At 49.2% G+C, this 20,355-nt stretch overlaps 4 protein-coding genes across 4 annotated transcripts; 3 read left to right on the top strand and 1 right to left on the bottom strand.

The window, feature by feature from the left end:
* The first annotated feature begins 592 nt into the window (after nucleotides 1–592).
* LOC120696794 (exocyst complex component EXO70B1-like) lies at nucleotides 593–3,297 on the top strand. The gene has a single exon (XM_039979788.1). It carries the CDS (start codon nucleotides 979–981, stop codon nucleotides 2,992–2,994), a length of 2,016 nt encoding a protein of 671 aa, XP_039835722.1. The 5' UTR covers nucleotides 593–978; the 3' UTR covers nucleotides 2,995–3,297.
* Nucleotides 3,298–3,456: 159 nt separating this feature from the next.
* LOC120700348 (citrate-binding protein-like) lies at nucleotides 3,457–4,415 on the bottom strand. Its single transcript, XM_039984570.1, has 3 exons — nucleotides 4,401–4,415; nucleotides 3,991–4,200; nucleotides 3,457–3,849 (listed from the first exon to the last, which is right to left on the bottom strand). The coding sequence occupies exons 1-3, from the start codon at nucleotides 4,413–4,415 to the stop codon at nucleotides 3,457–3,459; spliced, it is 618 nt and encodes a 205-aa protein (XP_039840504.1).
* Nucleotides 4,416–4,748: 333 nt separating this feature from the next.
* On the top strand, nucleotides 4,749–7,139 carry LOC120696793 (fibrous sheath CABYR-binding protein-like). Its single transcript, XM_039979787.1, has 2 exons — nucleotides 4,749–5,412; nucleotides 5,505–7,139. Exons 1-2 carry the CDS (start codon nucleotides 5,295–5,297, stop codon nucleotides 6,917–6,919), a joined length of 1,533 nt encoding a protein of 510 aa, XP_039835721.1. The 5' UTR covers nucleotides 4,749–5,294; the 3' UTR covers nucleotides 6,920–7,139.
* A 2,798-nt stretch (nucleotides 7,140–9,937) lies between these two features.
* LOC120696792 (WD repeat-containing protein 48-like) lies at nucleotides 9,938–19,600 on the top strand. The gene is made up of 18 exons (XM_039979786.1): nucleotides 9,938–10,264; nucleotides 10,891–11,023; nucleotides 11,175–11,333; nucleotides 12,096–12,158; nucleotides 12,231–12,320; nucleotides 12,405–12,698; nucleotides 12,830–12,927; nucleotides 13,702–13,737; nucleotides 13,845–13,965; nucleotides 14,045–14,281; nucleotides 14,835–14,930; nucleotides 15,017–15,082; nucleotides 15,242–15,280; nucleotides 15,361–15,495; nucleotides 15,776–16,128; nucleotides 17,664–17,757; nucleotides 18,169–18,354; nucleotides 19,013–19,600. Exons 2-18 carry the CDS (start codon nucleotides 10,925–10,927, stop codon nucleotides 19,109–19,111), a joined length of 2,265 nt encoding a protein of 754 aa, XP_039835720.1. The 5' UTR covers nucleotides 9,938–10,264; nucleotides 10,891–10,924; the 3' UTR covers nucleotides 19,112–19,600.
* The last annotated feature ends 755 nt before the right edge of the window (nucleotides 19,601–20,355 follow it).

Here is a 20,355-nt window from a genome sequence, read left to right as displayed (position 1 = left end):
AAAAAAAATTAATTGCATAGTTTGCTTGTACATTACGAGACGAATCTAATGAGCCTAATCAGATCATAATTAGACACTAAATTGCTACAGTAACCAAGTACTAATGAAGAATTGATTAATCTTAATAAATTCATCTCGTAATTTACAAGCGGGTTCTGTAATTAGTTTTGTAATTAGACTATATTCAATACTTTAAATGTGAAAAAAAATCATTTTAAAAACTTTACAGACGTAACTAAACAAGGCCTAAAACGAGGGATTTCATAGTCGGGTGTTGCAACATGGCGATGAGAGTCATGGTTCTCAGAGATGTTTGCTTGGGGAAGGAAGATTGATTTGAATATGGATGTTTCCGATAACTTTTTTGTATCCATTAGTCGATTGAATATGGATGTTTCGAATACAAACACATTCTTGGATGTGAAAACGGATGATATGGATTATTCATCCAATTTCCACCACTGGTGAGGCAGGACCGCAGGAGGGCATGGTGAAGTGATGAATTGCGTGGGGGGGGGGGGGGGGGGGGGAGGGGGGATTCAGCGCCTGGAGGTAGAAGATGAATGTATGAGATCAACTTTTGATCCAACCGTTCTGGTTGGTTTAATTTGCCGAAATCATATATGGTTTCAATCGGCTGACCATTAGCACTTCCCTCGAATTTCACACAAATAAATTAAATCTGGTTGACCTAAATTCATTCCAAGGATTTGGATTCATATCACCGCATGCTCATGGAGCAAGGATACCTCTGCACCTCTCGTTGCCGGCCAGCTAAAACGGGGTATAATCAGAGAGGAGAGGCCCTTCGAAGCGTGGCGCGCCTCAACTCCCGCCCAGCCCGGCTTCTCTCTCTTGCCACCACCTCACCCCGCCTCCCTCTCGCTCTCTGCATGCCGCCTCAGCCATCCGGGCGAACAAACAAGCAGTGATCTCGCCGCTGCCCGGCCATTCCCCGCCCCTTCCCCCCGGCCGGAGATGGACAGCCGGAGCCAGGCGCCCTACAAGTCGAGCAGCTTCTCGCAGGCCACCACCCGCGACGACGGCGGCAGGTCCCGGGAGGTCGACCGCAACTTCTCCCTCGGCGCCGTCCGCGACAAGAGGGACCTGCACCACGGCGGCGCCAGGGAGCAGGCCATCAAGGAGGAGGAGGAGCCAGAGGAAGGCGATGGCGCGCCAGGAGGACACGGCGGCGGGGGCGACCCGGATCTTGCCGCCTTGTCGGTGGAGATCGACGCGTTCATTGCGGGGCACGACGCGGACGCGCCGGTGACCGTCACAGAGGCGACGCTGGAGAAGTTCGCGTCCGCCGTCGAGCTTCTGATCGCCCGGTCGGAGGGGGCCGACGACAAGTGGGCGGCGGAGGCCGGCGGCGAGCCGTCGCCGCTGCTCGCCGCCATCACGCGCATCGCGGCGCTCGCGTCCGCGCTCGGCAAGAGCCCGGAGGGCGGCGGCAAGCACACCGCCGCCGTGCACCGGGTCACCGGCGTGCTCCACCGGGCCATGGCGTTCCTCGAGGACGAGTTCCACGCGCTGCTCGGCGGTGACCCGTGCGCCGCCAAGGCGGGGATCGAGCACGAGTCCGACCGGTGCGTCCTCCCGCTGCCGCCGTCGGCGGACCACGGCAGCGCCGGCGCCGGGAAGGAGGCCGCGCCACCCTACCCGCCGGAGACGGTGGATCGGCTCCGGGCCATGGCCGACGCCATGATCGCCGCCGGGTACTCGACGGAGTGCACGCAGATGTTCCTGGTGGCGCGGCGGAACGCGTTCGACGCGGCGCTGCAGGGGTTCGGGTACGACAAGTCCAACATGGACGACGTGGTGAAGATGGCGTGGGAGGCGCTGGAGGCGGAGATCGTGGCGTGGACCAAGGCGTTCCGGCACGCCATCAACGTGGGCCTGTCCACGGAGCACGAGCTCTGCACCCGCGTCTTCTCCGGCCGGCACGCCGCCGTGGGGCGCGACATCTTCGCCGACCTGGCGCGCTGCGTGATGCTGCACATGCTCAGCTTCACGGAGGCCGTGGCCATGACCAAGCGCGCCGCCGAGAAGCTCTTCAAGGTGCTCGACATGTACGAGGCCGTCCGCGACGCGTCCCCGGTGATCGAGGCCTTCCTCTCCGCCGACGAGCCCGGCACGGCCGACCGCAGCAGCTCCTCGGCCCTGGCGGAGCTCAAGGCCGAGATCGCCTCCGTGCGGGCCCGCCTGAGCGAGTCCGCCGCCGCCATTTTCCAGGAGCTGGAGGGGTCGATCCGCGCCGACGCCGGGAAGCAGCCGGTCCCGGGCGGCGCCGTGCACCCGCTGACCCGCTACGTGATGAACTACCTCAAGTACGCGTGCGAGTACAACAGCACGCTGGAGCAGGTGTTCCGGGAGCACGGGCGCCACGGCGGCGGCGACGACAACCCGTTCTCGGCGCAGCTCATGGACGTGATGGAGCTGCTGCACGGGAACCTGGAGGCTAAGTCGCGGCTGTACAAGGACCCGTCGCTGAGCAGCATCTTCCTGATGAACAACGGGCGGTACATGCTGCAGAAGATCCGGGGGTCGCCGGAGATCAACGCCATGCTCGGCGAGGCGTGGGCGCGGAAGCAGTCGACGAACCTGCGGCAGTACCACAAGAACTACCAGCGGGAGACGTGGAGCCGCGTGCTGGGGCTGCTGCGCGACGACGGCGTGCTCACCGTGAAGGGGCACGTGCAGAAGCCGGTGCTCAAGGAGCGGTTCAAGCAGTTCAACGCCGCCATGGACGAGATCCACCGGACGCAGGGGGCGTGGGTGGTCAGCGACGAGCAGCTGCAGTCGGAGCTCAGGGTATCCATCGCCGCCGTCGTCGTGCCGGCCTACCGCTCCTTCCTCGGCCGCTTCTCGCAGCACTTCAGCGCCGGCAGGCAGACGGAGAAGTACGTCAAGCTCAGCGCCGAGGACGTCGAGACCATCATCGACGAGCTCTTCGACGGCAACGCCACGTCCATGGTCAGGAGGAGGGCATGACAATAATACTACTGCTAGGCCGCAGCTATCCACGGCGGAGACGCTCGTTCGATCCAGCTAATCAATTCTCTCGATTTGAGCAATTTTTCTTTTGTGTTTGATCTTCTTCTGGTCTTCTTGGTTAAAAATGTTAACAATTCGATCAACGGGTGATGTACTAAGTAATGTACTTGTTGCATTATATTTCTCAGGAGTCAGGGCAGCTAGTAGATTATATCATCTATCCTTTTTTCTGTACTGTGCATGTATCCGATCCAACATGTATTGCCTCATGACATTCAAACTTGCTTGCTCTTCCGTCCATTGGTTAAGTTAATCACTTGACAACCAAATGATGTAGTATTGCAGTTTCAATCATCATCAGATCAGTTCATGCAAAATTACACAAAGATCATCAAGTATTTTGAGAAAAGCTAGCAAAAGTCATTATTAAATGTTTCAGCCTCGTTGAGATCTCTTTCATCAAATCTTGGTGTATACCTTGACATCCCTCCACCGCGACTCCATGTAGTGCGAGGGGTCCGTCTGCGTGTACACCCCGAACTTGAAGTAGTGCCGGTAACCGCCGTGGCCTGCGACGGCGAGCCTCTCCTCTCCGTCGATGAACACCGTGAGCATCCCGGCGTCGACGTCGTGGACAACGTTCAGCCGGAACCACCGGTCGTAGATGTCGCCGTCGACGACCCGCGCCTCGTCGTGGTAGTACATGAGCCGGCCGCCATAGACGTGCAGCATCAGCGTCGTGTTGCGCCCCGATGCGCATGCGCCGAACACCTGCATCACCGCCACCCCCGACGTGCCTGCCGGCACGTAGCCGTAGCCCTCGAACTGCCACACCCCGGCTGTGTACCTCGCCTGCACAAAACAAAAAAAAAACAGAGATAAATGATTAGCAGTTCACAATTCATTATCGAACAGGTTTGGAGGAAGTAAATCACAATGCAATTAGCTGGTTGATGGGTAATAATTAAGATTGATGATGATCTTGGGGTTTACATTTAGGAGGATCTCGGAGCGCGGCTTGGTGGGGCTCCCGGGGCTGAGGAGCTTGTCGTCGCAGAACACCCACATCCGCCGCACGCCGTCGCGGAACTCGTACCGCTGCTCCGGCGGCAGGTCGTACGGCTTGTGCAGCTTGAACCGGTCCTCGGTGAGCTCGATGGCGGCGAAGCCGAGGATCGGGTCGGCGTAGGGGTGGTAAAGGGCCTAATATTTTGAACTAGAAAATCTAAGGATCGGGCCCTAAAAGGGTCGGACTCTAAACATATGTATTTTTGAACCAAAAATTTTAAGGGCTTTATTGGGCTGTGAAGAGGCCATTAGAGCCATGGCCCATTACCACCCCTAGGTCGGCGGCGGCGGTGGCGGAGCTCCGGCCGCAGCACGACGAGGCCAACACAATGAACGGCAGCAAAAGCCATGGCAAGACGTAGCTAGCCATTTGCTCGTGTCAATGGCTTCTTAGGGTGTTCACTGACACGGAAATGTGTGTCGATCTGCCTGTAAAAATTATGCAGCATGTGCTGCAAATATAAGATGCTCTGCTGGTTAGTCCGAACAGGCTCTTCTGATAATTTCAATGCATGTGTGGCCGGCTTGGGAGCTGATGGCTGTTTTAAGTTATGCATGATTGCTCTACTGATTTGACTAATACTCCTAGTTAACAAGCAAACGACAGTATCTTTGTCTAATAGCATAGGGGCATTTCAGATGATTCCAACGCGGGGATGCATTAGAGTGATGTCTCTTGTGACCTGCGGCCTATTGAAAAATTGAAATGTCTCGGTACTCTGTTATGCCGTGGCAGTTTCTGAATATTCAGAGTAGCCTGCAGTGGCATGGGCAAGTTCATTTTGTCAGTTCACCTGCCGCCTGCAAAGATTTGTTGTTTTTCAGCCACAAGCCGTGACAAACGAGGAAGTACTAGTCAAGTCGTGCCAAACGGAACTTAATTTTGAACAGTTCTCACGTTTCGTCAATTCGACCAATTCGAGGCATGGAGATGAACTTGATTTGAAGGACTGAAGAAATTTAAATTAACACCTCTGTCCATGTGAGTACCAACTAAAGTCTTCCTTCACCGCTGGCCGGAGCATCTCTTCCAAACCCACCCCGGAGAGAAATGCATCCGCATCCGTGCTACCAAAGGCACCCCGCCGCCCAGCCCAATTCCAGGCTCAAGACGCGCTCACATTTTTGGTCCAGACACGATACGGGAGGTTTAAGCCACAAGAATCCACCCGCAAGCATGGCAGATCATCGTTCGTGCCGCTGCCGCCGCTATATGCCAGGCGGGCGCCATGGACATGGACCTCGACCTCGCCGTGCAAGTCGCCTGTCCGCCCGCGCCCGGCGAGGACTTCGCCTTCGCCACCTCCGAGACCGGCGCCGCCTTCCTCGTCCTCGCCCACCTCCCTGGTACGCGCAGATCGATCTCTCCACCCGATTGCAGTGGCGTCCGCTAGCAATGCAGAGCGTGATGAACGGGCGGTTGTTGCGTGCGCGTGCAGGCTACGCCAAGGATGAGGTCGAGGTCCGCGTCGGCGCGGGCGGCGCGGAGGTCGCCGTCGCGTGCGCCAGGAAGGATGCGTTCGCGGTGGAGGCGGCGGCGGGGAGGGTGCGGGTCGCGCACCGGCAGGTGGTGGCCGGGTTCCGCCGCGTGTTCGGCGTGCCGCCGGGCGTGGACGTGGGCCGGATCTCCGTCGGCTTCGAGGAGGACGACGGGCTGCTAGTCGTCATCATGCCCAAGCTGCGGCCGGACGGCGGCGGGGACGAGGAGGCGCGGCTCGACGTCGAGTGCTCCGGCGGCGAGTGCGAGTCGTCGTCCGGCGAAGGAAGCGAGAGCGACGACGTCGGCGTCGAGATGGAGCTGGAGCTCGGCGACGAGGCGTCCAGCCTCGAGCTGGAGCATGAGGATTGGGTCGACGTCGAGTCGGAGGAGGACGAGCCCGAGCCGCCGCCGCCGCCGCGCGACGTGCCCGTGGTTACGGAGGTGCCGGTGGTCACGGACGTGGCGGTGGAGACGTCCGTGGAGGTGGAGGAGGACCGCGACGTGCCCGTGGAGACGTCCGTGGAGGTGGAGGAGGATCGCGACGTGCCCGTGGAGACGCCGGTGGAGGTGGAGGGGGACCGCGACGTGCCCGTGGAGACGGCGGTGGAGGTCGAGGGCGAGCCGCGGGTGGTCGACATCGAGTGCGACGTCGTGTTCGAGCCGGAGGAGCCGGAGCCGCTGGTGGAGACGCCGATCGAGGTGCTCGGGCCGCCGCACCGCGAGCCCGAGCCGCCGGCCGACGTGCCGAACCCGCCGGTGGACATCCCGTGCGACGTGGAGTCCAAGCCCGAGCCGGCCGTCGTGCAGGAACCCGAGGAATCAAAGCCACCGGCCGAAGAACCAGTGCAGGAGCCGCCCGCGGAAGAACCAGTGGAAGAGCCGCCGCCACAGGCTGATCCGCCCGCCGAAGAACCCGTGCAAGAGCCGCCGGCCGAAGAACCAGCGCAGGAGCCGCCTGCGGAAGAACCGGTGGAAGAGCCGCCGCCACAGGCTGAGCCGCCCGCCGTGCAAGAGCCGCCGGCCGAAGAACCGGTTCAAGAGCCGCCAGCCGAGGAACCCGCAGTGGAGGAGACGCCGGCCCAAGAACCGGTGCAAGAGCCGCCGGTCGAGGAGCCACCAAAAGAATCGAGCCCACCTGCAGTGTCTCCGCCAGGCAGCGGCTCTGGCAGCGAGGATGGCAGTTCTGACGGGGACGAGCCGGGAGGTGCTGGCGACGGCAGGAGGAGGCGCGGCGGGAGAGGAGGGCGACGGCCGCGGCGAGGCAGGCGCCGCGGGCTCCGGCTGGGCATGGTGGTCGCCCCCGCGCTGATCCTGCTCGGGCTCGCGGTGGCCGCGGCGAGGCGGCGGCGGCGGCAGCAGCAGCAGCGCGGGTGAGCCGGCCGGCTCCTCGACGTATATGACAATTGACATGTGTTGCATCTTGTATGTAGCAGCGTACGCGTAGCCGTGTGGACGTGTGGTGTATTATATTGGTGTGTGCTTTGATGTCCCTTGAGTCACTGACGCCTAGTAGTACGCAACGGAATTTTCGTGTGATTGTTATAGCAAGTATAGCTGAATTTCAGATTGCAAGCATCTGTTGATGTGTCTGCCATTTCTTTGTTCGTCGACTTCTTGTGTGTTGAGGTAATTCCCATCCATCGTTTGCAGGGTATCCTCCACTGATCGCTGCCATTTCTTTGTTGGAGCTTGAGCTTGAACCTGAGGTCTGTTTCTGAACCTGAGCTTGTCCAGCGTTAGCACCTTCAAATGACCAAGTGGGGTGCTATTTGTAGGCTCAACCATTCAAACCGGTCGTTGTTGATCTGATAGCTCAATTTCTCGTAGTGAATGAATATTGTAAGATTCGGGTAAACCACATTTCACTCGCCGGACTTTGTGCACATTCCAAAAACCCCTCTCCCGCTCTTTTGAACATAGAAAGGTCCTCTATGAACACCGAAATATCCGGTGATTACATAATGCCAAACGACCGGCAGCTGTCGTTTCGTGGAAATGCTAGCGCGCGAAATAGCTCTGACTAGCAAGCAATACGGAAAGATTCGCGACTGCATGGATAAGGCGATGATTACTCCACAAGACATGTCACAGTATTACACAAGCTCACAACACGGAAAGATTTATCAGGCTTGATTGTTGTTCGGTATTATACAAAGAGGCATCGATCATGTGCTTCATTATTCGTCAATGGCTTTGGCTTTTTTACAAGGAAGGAAGGAAGTGCGAAGGGGCAGCCTAGTGGTTCGAGTACAGTAGCATCCAGCAGGCCCGGGTTTGAATTCTAGTCGGGGCTGGTGTTAAAAAAATTCTCTCACTAGCAAAAGTCGGAGTTCGGAGATTCACTCGATCCGTGAATCGTGATCAAGGTTGTCTTCTATCTTAATTACAATACCTTCGAGGAGATCTTCCCCCGGCGGATTGAGGTTTTTTTTTACAAGGAAGAAGCAGGTTGTTACTACATGGCCACACAAAACACTCGTTTATAAAATGGGTGAACAAAGAACGATACCATAAGTTCATAACACAACCACCCAGTAAAATCGTCATAATGCAACAAACTTTGCACAGAAATCGCCAACACATGAGGTCGAACCCTGCTATGCTCCCTTATACGGTGGAGGCCAAGTCCATGGCGCGTGCATGCGCAACGAGATGCTCCGTGAGAAGCCACACGATGGTCAAGAACTCGCCTCCACGGCTCATGATCCTGATGTGGGAGTCCTTGTTGCCGTGGCAGCCCGCAAAGCACATCATCTCCACCACAAGCCAAAGATCGCCTGTAAAAGATATTGTGTTTCCCATCCCCAGCCAAAGATCGCCTACGTAGACGGTAGGCTGAGCTTGTTTTCAGAAAATCCCCAGCCAAGAAAATCAGATAAGAGCTAAATGCCATGCGATTGTTTTCAGTCAGATGAGCGAAAAAGCAAATCGCTATTGGATTATGCGATTTGCTTGCCTCGGCTTGTCCACCACCAAAAGCGTCCAACTCCCGCTTAGACTCTGTTTGTTTAGAGGGACTTATGCAAAAGTCCTAGGGATTTATGGGACTTAAAAAACAAACAGGTGGGACTTTACAGGGGCTAAAAGTCCCTTAGTCTAAAATAAAAAAGACTCTCAAGAGGAGATTTTTGGGACTTTTTTGTTTGGATTCCTGCCTACCCCTCCCCCCGGGCCACCTATCCCGTGACCCGCGCCCACTCCCACGTCCGCCCGTGACCCGCGAGGCCACGCCCCTGTCCTCGAATCCTCCCGTGAACCCAACTCCTCTTCCCTCCCACCGAAACCTAGATCGCCGCCGCCGCCCCCGGCCACCCACGCCTACGGCGCCCGGACCTGCTCCACCCGCTCCCACCACTCGCGCTCCCGTGCCCGCGCTCCCGTGCACGCATCCCGTCCCGGTGCCGCCACCCGGTCTTCCTGGCACCGCCACCCGGTCGTCCCGGCGCCGCCACCTGCTCGTCTAAGCGCCGCACTCCGTCCCGGCGCCTCCACCCGCTCGTCCGCCATGGCCGGCGAAGATGACCTTTTCTCCCAGGCGCCCAGCGACCACCGCGCGTCCGCCCTGGCCGGCATTGACGAGGATCTTTTATCTTGTGGACTCGGGATACCCAAACAGACCGGGTTATCTTGCACTATACAAGGGTATAACATATCATTTCCAAGAATACCGTGATGGCATAATGCCTAGAGGAAAAAGGGAGCACTTCAATTACTGTCATTCTTCACTACCAGGTTATCCGCAGCGCAAGCAAAGCAAGATTATTGTGGCGTGCATGACAGTGCATAATTTCATTAGAGAAAGCAAGATATCGGATAGAGAATTTGACTCGTGCAACCAGGATGAAAACTATGTTCCATTACATGCACAAAGTTCTAATGCCAACGCTACAGATGAAAAAGATAGTGCCGTGATGAATCAATTTCGGGATTGGGTCGCCGATGGGCTATGGAGTTTGAAATAAATGTAATTTCAATTGTATTTTTATCTTGTGTAAGACATGATTTGTACTAATATCATTTGAAATAATTTGCAAGACATGATTTTAATAAAATGTGCAAGACATGCATGCAGAGCAGGCAGGGCGCAGCGCATGCATGCCGGCCGGTGTGCTGTGCATGCATGCAGAGCGGCATGGAGGGTAGTGGTTGCATGTCAGTTAGGGGTACTATGATATTTTTAGAGCTTCATTTAATAATAACTAAAAGTCCCTCGAAGTTTCTTAACTAAATAAGGTGGGACTAAAAGTTTAAGACCAGAAACCTTTTTTCAGCTCTAGGACTTTTCCTATCCAAACAGGGCCTTATTCAGCTCGGCCCAGCTCAGCCCATACAAGCCCTAATTCAGCCAGGACCAAGAAGTGACGTCACTCTCAATGTCCTCAGGCCCGGCCCATTTCGTCATAGCCAACTACACTACACGACACCCACCTTTCTTCCTCGGCTCCTCCTCCCCCCGGTCCTCCTCTGCCCCGTCGCGTCCGCCCCGCGCCGCGGCAACTCCCACCGCCTCTGCCGCCGCTGCAGCTGCCCACTTCCCTAACCCCACGCGCCCGCTCGCTCCGCTGCCGTCCACTCCGCCTCTCCCGCTGCTTTCCTCCGGGCGCCTCGGCGGCGCCTCGGCGCCTTAAACCCTAGATCTGCGACCCCCGGCTCTACGCTGGCCGCTCTCGCATCCCGACGCCGGCGCGCCGCCGATCGCCGCCCGTCGCCCGATCCCAGGTGACGATCGATTGCTTGCTGCGTAGTGCATGCCGTGGTCACGCTACTTACTCCAACCTTGCCCCAGTCTCGCAGTAGCCTCGCGGACCTTACTACTATTCGGGTCAATCTCCTCTGTTTTAAACCTCTGCCGTTGCAGATTAATGGGTTGATTGGTGCCGAGCTTGATTCGATAGTGTTGGGCTCGCTGATTGGGCGAAAGTGGAAACTAGTGGTGCAGTGATCATCCAATTTTGCCCTTAGATTTTTGACCTTTTGCGTTCAACAGTTCATTCAACAGATTGTACCCTTTCCATAGTTTTTCTGGCTTGTTTGGGGCAACAGATTGTCATCGTTTAAGCTTTCAGTTGACAGAATTTAGGAAACATTCCACTTCGGTATTAAGTGTTTTTATTGATATTAGAGGTCTGGAATGGTACGTTTCCGTTATTTTGAGTGCCAAATTGCCCTTGTTTCACATGAAGGGTGGCCAAGCGGGTTTGACCCAACTAGATGCTGGACCTATTCTAGGCACAAATTTGCCAAGCAGATACTTGCGAATAAGTTTGTGCTGTGCTGAACCTTACTAGATACTGGCTATCTTGTGATCCCAGTGCCCTTATGAAATGTTTATCACTACTTTGTAGGTTTAGTTGCTCCAAGTTTAGATAGCTTCCTTCGATGCATCGTGTTGGGAGTGCTGGTAACACGGCCGGCTCGACTCGACCGAGAAAGGAGAAGCGCTTCACATATGTGCTTAATGATGCTGATTCTAAAAAGGTATGTTTTACATAAATAAACCATCGATGGCAGCTTTTTTGATTTTGTTTCTTTTGACCTAGCTGTTCCTAGGTGTTCTCCATAAGTTTCGAACAATCCATGCACCACTCCTATGTCCTGCTGATACATTTCATTCTGTTTGTTTATTCAGCATTGTGCAGGGATCAACTGCTTGGCCTATCTAAATGGTTCTGCATTTAGTACAAGTGATTATCTTTTTAGCGGGAGTCGTGATGGTACCCTGAAAAGATGGGAATTAAATAATGGGGATGCAAGCTTCTCAGCAACTTTTGAGTCACATGTCGATTGGGTATGCCCTTTTCTTTTTTAATCCAAGCTGTTTTTCCTGTTTGAAATAGCAAGGAGTGCTTGAAATATCACTTAGTTATGTTGCTTAAGAAAATCCGAAATGATCCCTCTAAATTATGTGTATTACATCATTTCTGTCTATAAATTTTAGCACGTCAATTGACAATTTGAGGTTTACTATTTGAATCCAATGCTAGCACATTCGTGCTAGTATCCATATATTTTAACACGAAATCAACTCAGTTTATTGTTTGGACCATTACGATCGACCTTTTGAGTACATTTTATTAGCAAACATTTGAATTGATATATTCAAGTTGGTCTGTGTTATTTTCTGTCCCTTCTTCTGTCCGTTTATTGTTTGGACCGTTATGATCGACCTTTTGAGTACATTTTATTACCAAACATTTTAGTTGATACTTTCAAGTTGGTTTGTGTTATTTTCTGTCCCTTCTTTCCTTCTCTTTTTCATGTTTTTCTTAACTGCAGTTTTTAAATTGGAACATTTTTGTGTCGTTTGTAAGCGGTGGTGCTATTGGATAAAAGTTGTCAGAGAGGCCAATGTCAAAGGATGACCTAACTTCTCTTATCTTTGGCATATTTGCTAGGTCTTTGTTACTTTATTACTATTCACACTGTCAACATAAATGGTGGAATAGTAGTACTGTTCACTGTTTTATGTTTTATATTTTTCTGTTTGTAAAGTGGAATAGTAGTACTGTTCGGTGTTTTATGTTGTCCTAAGCTGTTCTTTGTTGTGCAGGTTAATGATGCTATTATAGTTGGTGAAAGGCTTGTTTCCTGTTCCTCAGACACCACCCTAAAGGTTTGTTGTGTAACACTTTCCTTTAAATGTTGTTTGCTGAGTGTGCATGTCATCTAATTTATATCTTCACAGGTGTGGAATTGCTTCTCCGAGGGTGCCTGTACTAGGACTCTCCGCCAGCATTCTGATTATGTGATTTGTCTTGCTGCTGCCGAGAAGAATGTAATCCATGCTTGTGCTTTTCTGTGGGACTTAGCTTCTTTGTTGTTTTTATTTTTACAGTTTTTTTGGGCCACTGTATTGTAGAGCAACATTGTCGCCTCTGGTGGTCTTGGTGGTGAGGTCTTCATTTGGGACATCGATGCTGCTCTTGCTCCTGTAGCCAAATCTGTTGATGCAAAAGAGGATGAGGTTCCTAATGGAAACTCCGGACCTGCTTTGACAACTTTGTACAATGTAAATTCTAGTAGCAACATCGCTTCCTCTAATGGACAAACACATGGTTACAGTCCAATTACCGCCAAAGGACACAAAGATTCAGTTTATGCACTGGCTATGAATGATACAGGAACCCTTCTTGTCTCTGGTGGCACTGAAAAGGTATTGCACTCTTCATCTTTGGGGCAAGTGATTTTTTTTCTTTGTGATTAGGAGACCAGTCAACTTTTAGTTTCTGTAGACTTTTGTCAAAAAAGACCTCTCCTAAAATCCTTATATTTATTTTTATGCAGGTTGTTCGAGTGTGGGATCCCAGGACAGGTTCAAAAAAGATGAAATTGAGGGGGCACACAGACAATATCAGGACCTTACTTCTTGATTCCACAGGAAGGTGTGTCTAGCATTATCAAATGAGCTCTTCTAAATTCATCAATGCTATACTATTCCTGTCCTTGACAACATTACTTAAAAAAAATGAGCTTCACAATTTTTATTTTCACTGCACACTTCTCTTCCATCTTAATTCTATTTCCATCCCAAATGTTGCATGATAATGTATAAGTGACTATTGAGTTCTCTACAGTTGTAATGCACTAATGCTATCTTGTTGTGATAAGTGGGCATGAGTTTGCATCACATTTGACATTGGTTTCATACTTTCATGTAGTTACTATGAGCAATGGGTATTGTCTATATCGGATAACATTTGCTCCAGAAACATTCTTTTGAGCGAGTCAGCACTCGAGCACCAAGCCACCAACTATGTAATTTCATTAGAGGAATTTATAACTCTTTATGTCAACAGTAACATAAGTTTGCAGAGTCAATGTACTGGTCGCCATCCTAGTGGAGCAATGTGCCATGTAATCCACTTTCATGTTGCTATTAAATTAATTGACGTGGAAATGATAACACATTATGGCCATGATGGTGAGGGTTGACCTGGAGCGGCTGATATCACATTTAACCTGAATATGTTTGGTCAAATTGCTGATTTTGGCTGTAACTACCAAAAAAGGTCAAATTGCTGATTTTGGCTGTAACTACCAAAAAAGATGTAATACGGATTGGTCTGTCTCTCTTTGGCCTGGGGTTTGTGGAACTATTACATCCTGTCTGCTTTCATTAAATGACTTATTAATCTTTTTTTTAACAATGTTTTCAGGTATTGTCTATCAGGTTCATCTGATTCGATGATAAGGTAAATCTATGCAGCTCCAACATCCCATTCATCTCCCTCTTTTTTTTGTGCTTGACATAAATTCTCTGATTACTTTTGACATCTTAGGTATTTTATATGCTTTGCAGACTATGGGATCTAGGACAGCAACGTTGTGTTCATTCTTATGCTGTGCATACTGATTCAGTTTGGGCACTTGCAACCACTCCTTCATTTGGGCATGTCTACAGTGGTGGAAGAGACCAGTCTGTGAGTTAATTATCTCACATGTGCTGAATAGTCAGTTTGTTTCATTATTCAGAACTTTCATATATTCACTGTATTGCAGGTATACCTGACAGATTTGTCCACAAGAGAGAGTGTCTTACTCTGCACAAATGAATACCCTATTCTACAGTTGTCTCTGCAAGATGACACAATATGGGTTGCAACAACGGATTCTTCTGTTTATGGATGGCCAGCTGAAGGGCGCACGCCCCAAAAGGTCTTCGAAAAGGGTGGCTCATTCTTAGCTGGGAATTTGTCATTCTCAAGGGCACGAGCTTCTTTAGAGGGATCAGCACCTGTAAGCATGAAAGTTGTCTTCTTTTATCAAATTATATTTCTTTTTCTGAAGAAAACGCATCGCAAGCATTTTGTGTTTCTGTGACGACACTGTAAGGTAACTTTGTTTAATAGTTAGGGGACATACAGATCATAATGTTGGTTTCTTTGCACATTCTTGACACCATAATTACAAACATAGAAGTTTAACTTGTCTTCTAAGTTAGTTTGGGAAGTGTTAATTGAGTAGGATCTAATAACTTTCTATAACAGAAATCTAATAAGTTTAAACTTGAGATCTTTCCCAAGTGGGCCTCTAGGTCTCCTTTTTTCAGTGTAGTATTCTGGTGATTTAGCGGTTTTGTTTATAGTCTTATTTCCCTACTTGGATACTATTCACACATTATGCCAGATGCTGCCAAAGTTCATTCAATCCTTCATTCTGCTACTCCTTTATTAGTTTATTTAATATTTCACTGCCTGATGAACAGCATTTATATCAATTCAATTCTTGCCTGCCAGCAAATTGTTAACTAATGGTGATTACTAAGTATCTGTAGTCTATTCTACTTTAGGTGCCTGTTTACAAAGAATCATCTATTGTTATCCCGGGAGTTCCAGCAATAATCCAGCATGAGATAATGAATAATAGGAGGCATGTACTGACAAAGGTGATTACAAAATTTCTTTTACATTTCCTGTTATTAAACTGCAAGGAGTGGTATCATGGTGTATGCACCCATCTCCTTTTCTGCAGGATACTGCTGGTTCTGTCAAGTTGTGGGAGATTACCCGGGGAGCTGTTATTGAAGACTTTGGCAAGGTTATTGTTTATCTTTAATTTCTTGGATGATTGTTCCCTAGGATATATACATGCATGTTAATTATTGGCATTGCTTATTTGTATCCCGTTTCGTAAGTACACTATTTCTTGATACCTTTGTTTTATTAATTTTTTAACTCCTTTGTTTTGATTATGCAGGTTTCTTTTGAAGATAAGAAAAAAGAGCTGTTTGAGATGGTATTACTGAAATGCCATGATTTCTATATTGTATTAAAAGTTGCTACCTATTACTTTGTAATTTTGTAATTGATTATTAGGTAAGCATACCTGCCTGGTTCACCATGGATGCTCGATTGGGATGCTTGTCTGTCCACCTGGATACTCCACAATGCTTCTCTGCTGAAATATATGCGGTTGACTTAAATGTTTCTGGAGCACAAGAAGACCTTAAGGTTTGTACAGCAATATATATTATGTGTACTGATTACATCTGTTTTCACACTTCAATCTTTAGTATTTTGTGAGCTGATAGTGTGGTTTCTGTTTTTAAATATGTTGGAAAGATTTGTTTTCTTTAATGATGAATTTTTAATTCTTGTTGCTGAAAAGTATCTAGACATATCAATAGAGTGTATTTTTTGCAAAATCTGAGCTGCCACCTGCAGTCGAGTGAAGTGAGATACTGAATCCACCAAATCTCATCTTCTGAATGGTTCCCCCAAAATTGTGCAGATTAATTTGGCTCAGGAGACACTTCGTGGTTTGCTAGTTCATTGGAGTAAAAGGAAACAGAAGTCTAATTCACATGGTTTGTCAAATGGGGATAGTTCATCAGGGAAAGATGTTCTGTCAAAAGACTCACCCCGTTCGAGATCCGAGGTGGACGATGGAACTGAAAACCATGCAACTCATGTGCTTCCATCATTTGAATTTTCTACGGTTTCGCCTCCATCAATTATCACGGAAGGTTCTAGTGGAGGACCTTGGAGAAAGAGAATTACTGATTTGGATGGAACTGAGGGTGATCTCCCTTGGTGGTGTGTGGACTGTGTCACCCACAATCGATATCCAAAGGAGAATACAAAGTAAGTGCTCATTTCAATTCCCTCTTGTCCTCAGATGATATTCTTCCTTGATATCTGGAACTTTGTTGTCTGCGGGAGATTAACTAATTTGGAATGTATTAGCATATTCCATTTCTAAATTTTGAGTTACTGTGGTCATTAAGTCTTCCGTGGTGCACTATGTCTTAGTAACAATTCCAGTTGTGGGGTGCTGTCATAATATTTCCTCTAGCTGTGATAATGTGTTATTTGTGCGGAGCTACTGAACAAGATGTTTGCACACATACATGCATGGCATCCACAGGTGTCGGTACCCCAGGACTGGGGTACCCCCTCTTGCTGTGTCTAGGCAAGGATCTAGTAGTTATCCTTAACTACATCCAAACAGCCGGACCCCTGCGGTCCGGAGTCCTGTTCTCCCAGCAGCGGCCTGGACCGTTCCACAGTTGGGAAAGGTCCGGAGACACCACGTGTCCCGGAAGAGGCAGGAACTCGTGCGCAAGCAGCCGGGGCTCCGGACCTCCCAAGGAGACCGGACCCCCGCAGGGTCCCGGACCCCTCATGGGGTCCCGGACCCCCTGTATAGTAACCGGACCCCTCACTAAGGGAAGAAATCGGCACCCCGCGTCGGGGTGGTCTGGGGACGCCACGTGTCTGCAAGATATGGCCGTTTGGGTTCCTTACTAACGGTCACCCACCATTGCATTCATTGCGGTTGGTGGACGTCTGCATTGATATGACAGAAGCTGAGGCGTTTCATTGACCAGGCGCCACTATTGATCGCGTATTACCAAGGCAGTGAAGCCGCTGGCGCCGCCCATACCGCAACTGCCAGCCTGCCGTGACAGATGGATACGACGGCTCGGCTTCGCCCATTATGACGCTACATAATAGCCTCAGCAGGCCACGCCGCAAGCTACGCTACTCCAACGGGCGCCTCGCTGATGGGACAAGAGAAGACCCCCCCCTGAGTCAGAGGAGCGGCAGTACGCATATCGGAGGAAAGATTCGCTACCACTGTAGCCACAGTCACGTTGGGCCCACCTGTCGGGGCATCAACGTTCTATGTATCCGCTCCCCCTTGATCTATAAAAGGAGGGGGCGCCGCTAGAAAACCTCAGGCTGGGCAAGAGCCAAGGCCAGCAGAGGATAGGTTCATACACATCACCAAGAACAATACAACACCCAGTGGACGTAGGGTATTACGCTCCGGCGGCCCGAACCACTCTAAATCGTGTGTTCTTGAGTCCTTGTCTCAGCGTAGATCCAGCCCCATCGCCTAGTACTTCCCCGAGTACTCCCTCACTGGGAATAGGCGGGTGCGTTCCGCCACCCGGCTGTGGGTACCCCTAGAACCCCACAACAACAGGTTTTATTTGTCTTACTAGAAACAAGGAAGATATGAGCAAATGAAAATTTATGGATGATGCTGTGGTATTAATATGATACAGGGTGCAGCCTAGGTTACCATGGCTTTCATGGTGTGGTTTTGTTCGTGATGTTTCTTTGTTTTTTGGAAGAAAGTTCCTGATGTTTCTTTCCTTTTCTCAATGTAGATGTGGCTTTTATTTGCATCCTGCTGAAGGCTCGCCTGCGCCAAACATAACTCAAGGGAAGCTGAGTGCTCCACGGATATTGAGAATTCACAAAGTAAGATGTTCTCAAAATCATTGATCCACAGCAAACGCAAGATGTTGTAAAATGGTGAACCCCCCAATACACAATGATATAAGTGGTTGGTGGTGAATGGAAGAATCAGCTCTGCGTGGAGACAGCTTTTTGTGTCAACAGTCAACTGAGTTTGCATGCATGCGTTTGTGGCATCAGAATAGCTTACTACCTATATATTTGCATGTTTCTGTTAATGTAGCTAACTGTATAGTTTTTTTGCAACCTTAAAATAGATACTTTCAGGACCCTTGATTTGAATCATTCAGATATTTATCGCGTGACTGGATAACATTGAGTAATTTATTATAACTATGAATGGTTTTTTTTTCATTTATAAACCACCTTATTTACTCTTTCATAGTTTACAGCTTATTCCATGTCGTTGTACAGGTAGCTAATTATGTGGTTGAGAAACTCGTTCTTGATAAACCGTTGGATGGAGGCTCTGACAGCACATTTGCGATGGGATTGAGTTCTGGTCAATCACAACCCTCAGCGCTAGATAGTTCTTCGCGGATCGGACTAAAGCTGTGGCAAAAACTAAAGCCATGTGTAGAGATATTGTGCAATAACCAGGTAAGTTTTTTTTTCTAAATATAGCCGGCATATTCTATATTTAGTTGTCATTTGACCTACATAAAGAACAGCAGTTTTGTTTATAACGAGCTTGTGTTGCCACCTGTAGTAGTCTTCCATGAATAGTTTGGCCAGGATGTTTTCCAGTTTTGTTCACTCTTTTAATCATGAATAGGTTCCTATGATTATGGTGTAACTTTTAGGCTTTCAGCTCCCATGTTTTTTTTCTAGTTCCATGTTTTTAAAGTGACTGCAGTATACAGGCACCTTTTGAGCAGAATCCATATAATGGACTTGTCAAACTCAGTTTTTCAGTAAATTCTGCCATATTATACTCATAAAAAACAAACATATTCTTACCAGTTTGACCTCATAAATAATAATGATCTTCCTGTAGCTTTATTCTTGCATATCATATATAATAAGCACTGAAAAAAATTATTTGCAGTCAAATTTATCTTATCTTCAAAATTTCATGTTCTCCCCTCCCATTCTACCTACATATAACTGTTGTGATGATTGAGATTTTCTGCAACTGAAGGGGGGATAGAGAGATGGTACATATTGATTTATGTTTGTGGGCTTGTGGCCTTTGTTCTAGGGACATTTGCTACACAGTGTTTTGTGCTGTTGTGCTAATGTGTACTCTATGAAGCAGGTTCTATCGCAAGAGATGAGTTTGGCTACAGTGAGAACATATATTTGGAAGAAGCCGGAAGACTTGATTCTTCACTATAGAGTGGTCCAATCGAGATGATCGCAGCTTCAGATGTACATGCTCACTTGGTTCTCCAGACGCGTTCAGCATGTCTGCACAGTAGATGGTGTTGTTTTGGTGGCGTTGAACTGTTGAAGATACCTATGGCTTAGAGAGAAAATCATCATCTTACAGAAATATTTTGCTCGTCACCTTAGTCGTTCCTTGAAACGTGACTTCTTTGTAAAGTTCCTGATCTTGCCCTGCTAGTAAGATGTATCATAGCACAGGTATAAGGTTCTCTGGTGGATGCCAAGCTTGTAAATGTAGAGACTGGGTGCTTAATAAAAGATTAAATGGATATGTTTTTTTTTGTTCTCTTTTACATATATGGTTTGTAAGGTAGATGCTCGGCTCAGGTCTTTTGCCATCGATTATTGGATTTCAATCTGTTGCATCCTCTCGACCCTTTTAGTTTGGACCTGGGAAAGATGTGAACTCAGTCGAGAACAATAAAATTGTTTTTGGCGACGTTGCTGTCGTGAACTACCTCATTGTCTCTGGTCGTTTCTGAAGTATGCGTACTTGTTATGCTCACTTGAAGTGACTTATTTAAAATACTGCTGAGACCTATCTCAGAGATCTTGTTTCAATATGACTGTTTAGATGAAATATATAATTTTTAACGTTTATTGGCATGCATATTGCACGATGGTGTTTTTTTTTACATTTATCTGAAAATTTTAAAGTAAATATAGAATCTATCTAATAAGCTTGCTCCCAGGTTAATGAAAATTTGCATTGTTTTTATATATAAATATAAATGTGCCTTGTTGGAGCGATGAATGCTTTTAGTATCAACACATTTAAACGATGTCGTTTTTCACAAAATATTGTGATCCTGGTTGTAGCTTGCTTTCTCCTGTTGTCATGTCATCCTGGTTGCCAATATATGTAGCCACATGTTAATTGTCAACATTACAGGCCCCTGACGCCAGTGATGGCCTCTTGACAGCTCCATCCGGACCTCGCCGCCGCCGGCGAGAAGAGGAAGCACACCTGTCTACTACTACTCGCAATTCCAATTCGCAACGGTTGGCATCTTCCTTGTCTCAGATCAATCAATCAAGCACAGTAGCGGCACCATCCGCTGTCCGCCGCGAATTCCCATCCATGGGAATCCCGTTCGCCTCACCAGCCCCGCGACACGGAGCATGTTCTCGTCATGTGCCGCACGCGGCGCCGGGCCCCGAGGCGGTGTCCGGTAAAGCCCCAGCCGCCACCAACCGGCCGCGATCATCACC

Source organism: Panicum virgatum, chromosome 3K (genome assembly GCF_016808335.1).
Source record: "Panicum virgatum strain AP13 chromosome 3K, P.virgatum_v5, whole genome shotgun sequence".
In the NCBI taxonomy this organism is placed as follows: Eukaryota; Viridiplantae; Streptophyta; class Magnoliopsida; order Poales; family Poaceae; genus Panicum; species Panicum virgatum.
This window is presented reverse-complemented; position numbering and strand designations above follow the sequence as displayed.